Source organism: Culex pipiens, chromosome 2, assembly GCF_016801865.2.
Source record: "Culex pipiens pallens isolate TS chromosome 2, TS_CPP_V2, whole genome shotgun sequence".
Taxonomy (NCBI): domain Eukaryota; kingdom Metazoa; phylum Arthropoda; class Insecta; order Diptera; family Culicidae; genus Culex; species Culex pipiens.
In genome coordinates, this window is record NC_068938.1 from 106,569,486 (window position 1) to 106,578,239 (window position 8,754).

Consider the following 8,754-nt stretch of genomic DNA (forward strand, 5'->3'; position numbering starts at 1 on the left):
TTTCGGCAAGCTTCCCGACCGAGATCAGACTCGTAGTAAGTCCTGGCACGAATTTCACCTCACTGATACTAATCTTCACCGGCTGTGCTTCTCCGTCGATGCCGACCACTTCTCCGCTTCCGACGCCACAAATCGCCGTCTTCGTGCCGTTGGCCAGCGTGATACCACCACCGTCGAATTCGCTCAGCGACGTGAAGAAACTCCTATCGTTGGTCATGTGCGCGCTGGCACCACTGTCGATCACCCATCTGGCGTTCCTCTCCACTCCAGTGGTGAATGCGACGCCCCGCGCATCGCTCTGAGCAGCTTTTGCCTTCGCGTTCCCACCGCCAGTGGACTTCCTTTGATCTTCGGCAAGTTCCGGACAGTTCACTTTGAAGTGTCCGGGTTCGCCACAATTGTAGCACACCGCCGGCTTCTTCCGACGCTTACCTTCGGTAGATCGCATCGCCTTCTCCGTCTTGGAATCCCCTCCCTGCCGCTCCAGCTGCCGGTTGTACTCGTCCTCCAATCTTGCCTTGACGACTTGAAGGGAGATATCGTCATCCGCAAGACAATCCAGGGCAGTCACAACGCCATCGTACGACACCGGAAGGCTCCGTAGCAGCATACAAATCTGGGTGTCCGTGTCGAGCGATGTTCCGGCCGCTTCCAGGCGATCAAAAAGCTCCTCAAACTCACGCAAATGAGCTTCGATTTCGTCGCCTTCCGCCAAGTTGAGGGTGCACAGCTTCTTCAGAAGGGAAACACGAACAGAGCGAGTCGTCTTCTCGTGATGGGCCTTGAGCGCTTCGTAAATGTCATGGGCGTGAACTTGGCCTTTGATGTGCCGCAGTTGACTGTCTTCCACCGCCACAATCAGCATCCCTCGCGCCTTCCGGTCCTTCCTCTTCCAAGCTGCTTCCTGCTCTGCCGCTGCGGGGATTTCTTCCTCGACCACTTCCCACAACTCTTCTGTCTCCAGCAGCGCGTCCATCCGCAACTTCCACACCTGCCAGTTGCCTTCATTCAACCGGGCGATTCCGGTCTTCGGATCGGCCGCCATCTTTACCGAAATTTGCACTTCAGTTCTTTGCCACACGCGAAACTAACCTCACTTTCCGTTCGGTGCTCCGCCACCGATCGGTCAACAAAGCGAGCAACTTTTTCTTCCCCGCGGAAACGTCCGGGCTTTTCCGAAACCAACCACAACTGGGCCACACAACCTGTCGGAATTACACCGAGCTTACGCAGCGGTAATCGCGAGACGGTCGGAATCAAGAAAAGAAAACTAGAACTCGCGGTTACAAACGAAAAGAACTTTATTCTGCCGAGCAACTTCTGCTGCGACGCGCACGCGGTAAACTTTGGAGAGAGAATGAGGTAGGGTAATCGCCAAGGCTCTGCCAACCAAGGTTGGCGTAATAACGGCGCACCAAGGTGGTGTGAAATAGGGGAACACTGTATATTTCATCACGAAAGACGCACTGACAATTTGGATCGTCGAGTTAATAGTGGAGCAAAATAACTGAGTGTGAGTGATTTTGTGTGCTAACCAGAAAGACCTTCCCATAGCACCGTTGCTCGGAAGGCTCGCCGACGGGTCTGTTATGAAAGTCCTTCCCATAGCGCCGTAGCTCGGGAGGCATCGAAAAGCCAATACCTTATCCTACTAACCCAAAAAATATTAATCACGTGATGCTTGAAGGAGATGCTGTGGATTCAACGGTCTCAAGCGGTATCAACAAGTATATAGCGAAAAACTATGTGCTTGATGAGTCTGCAACTTCAACTATCGGACTAACATTCCTCCCTTTCGTTGAACTGCAGGCTTCTTGGGAGGGCGCCGGTATTGACTAATAAAATAGGGATCTTCAGAGGTTAAACAGTGAACGGATGGTTGGCTCCCACTGATCATTTTTGATTCATTGTTTAACTTCAGCTGATCTCTCAATAACGGAGTAGCAGCTCATTGGCAGTCAACCATGCTCATGCTCATGCTCAATGTCTCATAATCTGGGCACCCTATTGAGCACCAACTAGGGAGGAATTCTGTTCAAACGAATATTGATAGATCGGACACTCGAAAACCAGAATGATTTCAGGCAATGGGGTTGGGACCAAACTGGTAGGATATTGGCCACACCTGGAGTGGCCATGGCTCTGAAGGAAGGTTCTACCGGGGGGACATTTATCGAACCATACGACTTGGGGCAATATGGGTATCAAAATTCATGGTTTTTGATACTGGTGATGAAAATGGCCATTTTGACAGGATTGGCCACACTCGGAGTGGCCATGGCCCTGAGGGAAGGTTCTACCGGGGGGACATTTATCGAACCATACGACTTGGGGCAATATGAGTATCAAAATTCATGGTTTTTGATACTGGTGATGAAAATGGCCATTTTGACAGGATTGGCCACACTCGGAGTGGCCATGGCCCTGAGGGAAGGTTCTACCGGGGGGACATTTATCGAACCATACGACTTGGGGCAATATGGGTATCAAAATTCATGGTTTTTGATACTGGTGATGAAAATGGCCATTTTGACAGGATTGGCCACACTCGGAGTGGCCATGGCCCTGAGGGAAGGTTCTACCGGGGGGACATTTATCGAACCATACGACTTGGGGCAATATGAGTATCAAAATTCATGGTTTTTGATACTGGTGATGAAAATGGCCATTTTGACAGGATTGGCCACACTCGGAGTGGCCATGGCCCTCGGAGTGGCCATGGCCCTGAGGGAAGGTTCTACCGGGGGACATTTATCGAACCATACGACTTGGGGCAATATGGGTATCAAAATTCATGATTTTTGATACTGGTGATGAAAATGGCCATTTTGACAGGATTGGCCACACTCGGAGTGGCCATGGCCCTGAGGGAAGGTTCTACCGGGGGGACATTTATCGAACCATACGACTTGGGACAATATGGGTATCAAAATTCATGATTTTTGATACTGGTGATGAAAATGGCCATTTTGACAGGATTGGCCACACTCGGAGTGGCCATGGCCCTGAGGGAAGGTTCTACCGGGGGGACATTTATCGAACCATACGACTTGGGACAATATGGGTATCAAAATTCATGGTTTTTGATACTGGTGATGAAAATGGCCATTTTGACAGGATTGGCCACACTCGGAGTGGCCATGGCCCTGAGGGAAGGTTCTACCGGGGGACATTTATCGAACCATACGACTTGGGGCAATATGGGTATCAAAATTCATGATTTTTGATACTGGTGATGAAAATGGCCATTTTGACAGGATTGGCCACACCCGGAGTGGCCATGGCCCTGAGGGAAGGTTCTACCGGGGGGACATTTATCGAACCATACGACTTGGGACAATATGGGTATCAAAATTCATGGTTTTTGATACTGGTGATGAAAATGGCCATTTTGACAGGATTGGCCACACTCGGAGTGGCCATGGCCCTGAGGGAAGGTTCTACCGGGGGACATTTATCGAACCATACGACTTGGGACAATATGGGTATCAAAATTCATGATTTTTGATACTGGTGATGAAAATGGCCATTTTGACAGGATTGGCCACACTCGGAGTGGCCATGGCCCTGAGGGAAGGTTCTACCGGGGGGACATTTATCGAACCATACGACTTGGGACAATATGGGTATCAAAATTCATGATTTTTGATACTGGTGATGAAAATGGCCATTTTGACAGGATTGGCCAAACTCGGAGTGGCCATGGCCCTGAGGGAAGGTTCTACCGGGGGACATTTATCGAACCATACGACTTGGGGCAATATGAGTATCAAAATTCATGGTTTTTGATACTGGTGATGAAAATGGCCATTTTGACAGGATTGGCCACACTCGGAGTGGCCATGGCCCTGAGGGAAGGTTCTACCGGGGGGACATTTATCGAACCATACGACTTGGGACAATATGGGTATCAAAATTCATGATTTTTGATACTGGTGATGAAAATGGCCATTTTGACAGGATTGGCCACACTCGGAGTGGCCATGGCCCTGAGGGAAGGTTCTACCGGGGGACATTTATCGAACCATACGACTTGGGGCAATATGAGTATCAAAATTCATGGTTTTTGATACTGGTGATGAAAATGGCCATTTTGACAGGATTGGCCACACTCGGAGTGGCCATGGCCCTGAGGGAAGGTTCTACCGGGGGGACATTTATCGAACCATACGACTTGGGACAATATGGGTATCAAAATTCATGATTTTTGATACTGGTGATGAAAATGGCCATTTTGACAGGATTGGCCACACTCGGAGTGGCCATGGCCCTGAGGGAAGGTTCTACCGGGGGACATTTATCGAACCATACGACTTGGGGCAATATGAGTATCAAAATTCATGGTTTTTGATACTGGTGATGAAAATGGCCATTTTGACAGGATTGGCCACACTCGGAGTGGCCATGGCCCTGAGAGGAGGTTCTACCGGGGGGACATTTATCGAACCATACGACTTGGGGCAATATGGGTATCAAAATTCATGGTTTTTGATACTGGTGATGAAAATGGCCATTTTGACAGGATTGGCCACACTCGGAGTGGCCATGGCCCTCGGAGTGGCCATGGCCCTGAGGGAAGGTTCTACCGGGGGACATTTATCGAACCATACGACTTGGGGCAATATGGGTATCAAAATTCATGATTTTTGATACTGGTGATGAAAATGGCCATTTTGACAGGATTGGCCACACCTGGAGTGGCCATGGCCCTGAGGGAAGGTTCTACCGGGGGGACATTTATCGAACCATACGACTTGGGACAATATGGGTATCAAAATTCATGGTTTTTGATACTGGTGATGAAAATGGCCATTTTGACAGGATTGGCCACACCCGGAGTGGCCATGGCCCTGAGGGAAGGTTCTACCGGAGGACATTTATCGAACCATACGACTTGGGACAATGTTGTTGTTGTTGTTAATTCATTTATTTCTGGCAGCTTTAACCTTCTTGGTCATTCGCTGCCCTTAGTATTAAATATAAACTTAATTTGTTATTCTAACTTGTGTAATACTAGTTTTTCTCCATACGCTGGTCGTCACTTGCTATTTGCTGGTTTGTTGGCCTCCAACGTTGGGCCTGCTGGGCCTTGTCACCAATACTTGTCCGAGGGGACAGGGGCTGTTCAATTCCCCTTTGTGCGTCCTCTTCCAACTGGGAGCCCAGGAGCCCGGGGGGTTGTCCCTATTCCACTCCTCAAATGACTTGTGGTTAGGGGGGCCCCGGGTCTCCCAAGCTTCCCAGTGGATGCTTCCGTCGTTTGATATTTACACCAGGCGCCCCGGAGGAGCCGGAGGGTGTTCCCTGTTCCACTGGCCGATGACGTGTGGTCAGGGGGGCCCCGGGACCTCCGGGCGCGACAGTGGTTCATATCTTATCGAACAGGTCAGTGTCCCGGAGGTAGAGGATGAGCTTCCTCTCAGCCTCCGGGTCGTTGTTCAGCGCTCCATATACACTTTGTGCCGTGTCGTCTCGGTGTTGGTCGAATTTCATGCACGTGCAAAGGATGTGTTCGACCGTTAGCGGCACGCCGCATGTGTCGCACATCGCTCGTTCGCCTCGAAACAGTCCCTCGTGCGTGATGCGGGTGTGCCCGATTCGGAGTCGAGTGAGCGCACGTTGCTCCTCTTGGTTTTCGCGGTCATCGCCTGGCAGAGTGTTGGGTTTGACCTTCCTCAAGAACAAATCTCTCTCGGAATGCCATTCCCTCTCCCAGGCTAGGCGTATTTTATCCTTGACCCACAGCAGAATGTCCTGGGCCGGGACTGGTAGTGTTATAGCTTGAAGCTGTTTGGCTGCTTTCGCAGTTTCGTCGGCACTCTCGTTGCCGGTTATTCCACAATGGCCGGGGATCCAGCACAGAGTGGCTTTGGTTCTGGTCATCTCACTTTCGATTTCTTGAATCCATGGGTGTTGCGATAGGCCGCTTTCCACCGCCTCGGCCACGCTGGCAGAGTCGGTAAAAACAACCGTGGATTCTTCGCCTCCGTCAGGGAGGTTCTTCAGTGCCTTAACGATCGCGTGAGCTTCTGCAGAGAAGACGCTGCACTGTGCGGGCAGTCGGATGGCCGTCCTCTCGGTGCCATCAACGATTCCGCAGCCCGTGAAATCGTCGTCTTTGGATCCGTCGGTGTAGATCTGATGGTAGTTGGCGTACTTCTCTTTGACTACTCCGAAGGCGGCCATGACCTTCTGGGTAGATTCACCAGCCCGAACGTAGGCTGTCATCTCCCAGTCGATCTTCGGCTTTTCGGCGTGCCATGGGCGCTCTCCGATTCTGAGTTTCCGCGCAACTTCAGGCAACTCCAATTTGGTGATTCTGTTGAACTCTTCTCTAGCTCTTTTACTCAACGAGTGGTGCGGCCCGATGGTCCCTCCTGCTGCGAGTCTCGTGGCTTTGGTTACCATTACCGCGGTTGCGGCGTGTTCGAACGGCAGCTGGCCGGACTCAGCGTAGATAGCCTTGCATGGACTGGAACGGAAAGCCCCAGAGGCGCTCCGGATTCCAGCCACGTATGCGGGTCCGAGTGGTCGGATGGCGGCTGGTGTTGCCGAGCTGACGATTCCCCAGGCGTAGAAGAGCCGGGACTGTATTATTGCCCGATGCACATCGATAAGGGTACTTCTGGCGCCGCTAATCCGATGCCCTCCGATTACTCGGAGGATCCGGTTGCGGCACTCGATGTTCTTTTTGGTGTCGGCGATATGTTGGCGGAAGTTAAACCGCCCGTCGAAAGTCGCTCCTAGCAGGCGCGCGTATTTGACGAGTTCGACGGAGCCAGCCTCCGTCGTCACTTGGTTTCGTTCTTCGTGGCGGTTTCTACGGCAGATGTGAATGATGGACGATTTGGTTGATGCCAGCTCGAACCCCGAGGACTGGGTCCAGGTTTCGACGCCGGTCACCGCTTCTTGGATCTTTTTCCGGACGTATGCCGCGCTCCTGCCATGGGCTATTAGCAAGATGTCGTCCGCGTAAAGCTTCAGGCTGACTCCCTTTGGAACGTACCGCTTGACCTCCGTCATCCGAACCAGAAACAGTGTTACCGCCAGTATCGTGCCCTGAGGTACCCCGCTTTCCATGATCCGGAGGGTTGACAGCAGGTTTCCGATGGCTACTCGGAAGGTCCGATCTTTTAGGAAGTTGGCGATGAACCGACCCATTCGACCGCGGATTCCCCACCGATGAAGGTTGTGGAGAATCGGTGCTCTTTCGGCCGTGTCATACGCCTTCGCCAGATCTAGCAGTGCGAGTTCTCCGTGTTGCCGTTTCCCAATCCACTGCTCGATTTCGTCCTCCAGTTCCGCAAGGTATGTGTCCACACCCTTGCCCCGCCGGAAGCCGTGTTGGTCGTCTCCGAGTACTCCGAGCTCCTCCAGTGTTGTAATCAGTCGCCGGTTGACCATTCTTTCGAGGACCTTTCCAAGGCAGCTCACCAGTGTGATCGGCCTTTGATTCCCGACGACAAGTTGATCCTTTCCGGCTTTCGGGATCGGGACCACAATCCCTTCCTTCCACCGTTGCGGTATGGTGCCGTTCTTCCAGGTCGTGTTGTAGATGTTTAGCAGCTGGGTTTTTGTTCTTAGTGGGAGGTTCCGAATCATCGGGTAACCGATGTTGTCTACTCCGGCTGATAGCCCTTTCGACTTCCGGATAGCCCAATCCAGTTCCTCCAAACTGAACTCCTGGTTGTAGTAATCCTCATCTCCTCCATCGAAAGTCGGTATTGGTTGATCTGGGACTGCCCGGCGGTGGGTTGGCACCTTTACAGCCGAGACCTTGGTGAAGTAATCCGCCAGCGTTTCAGCTACCTCCCCAGGCTCGTCAGACAGCTTTCCGTCGATCACTAGTTGACTGATGTTGGCCTTCGGGCCGTTTCGGAAAACGTTGACCCGACGCCATATCTCGGTTGTACTGCTGTTGGGGGAAATGCCCGTCACAAACGCTGTCCAGCTGTCTGACCTAGCCTTCGTGATGGTTTTCCTCGATGCGTTCCGAGCTGCTTTAAACTCGACTAGCGCTTGGACCTTGTTTGGGTGGCTGTCGTCCATCTTCCGTAGGCGGCGGAGCTTCTTACGTCGCTCCTTGACTTGCGACTCACGTTAGCCGAGGTTCGCGGAATGCTGACCTCCGCGGCCGCAACGATCGCATTTTCCATTTCTTGGGCATTTTCCGGACTTGTCCTTCCGACCTCGTCCGAGAACCTAGTCCAGTCGGCCCGTTCGAATTACCACCTCGGTCTACGCGTTTTCTTGGCCCGCTTGTGGTCAACACTGTGGATGAAGAGCGGGTAGTGGTCGCTCTCCCTCGTGTCAACATCCACGGACCAGACCAACTCAGGTGCGATCGAGTTGGACACGATAGAGAGGTCGATTGCCGATGATCTGCCATCCCTCGGGTCAACTCTCGTGTGCCTACCGTCATTAAGAATAATTAGGTTGTACTTGCCTATCAGTTCCTCTATGGCCTTCCCTCGTTGGTCCAGGTGGTTGCCGCCCCAAAGTGGGCTGTGGGCGTTGAAGTCGCCTAGTAGCACCACCGGCGCTGGGAGTTGTGGGATCACTTTGTCCAGCTTGTCCTCGATTTCCGCCTTCCCGTCCTCTCTACAGATGTAGATCGATGCGAAGGTTGCGACGATTGGCCATTCAACTCGAGCAGCAACCACTTGAAGCGGTCCTCTGACGTCGATGTACCGGTGTGGCACGGCCTTGTCCACTCCTAGTGCGACTCCGTTTGAGAACCCATCGCTGGGCTTG

General features: G+C 52.3%; 1 protein-coding gene across 1 annotated transcript; it reads right to left on the reverse strand.

Moving 5' to 3' along the window:
• Positions 1 to 5,367: 5,367 nt before the first annotated feature.
• Positions 5,368 to 8,049, reverse strand: LOC120414751 (uncharacterized). The gene has a single exon (XM_039576067.1). The coding sequence runs from the start codon at positions 8,047 to 8,049 to the stop codon at positions 5,368 to 5,370; it is 2,682 nt and encodes an 893-aa protein (XP_039432001.1).
• Positions 8,050 to 8,754: the final 705 nt, after the last annotated feature.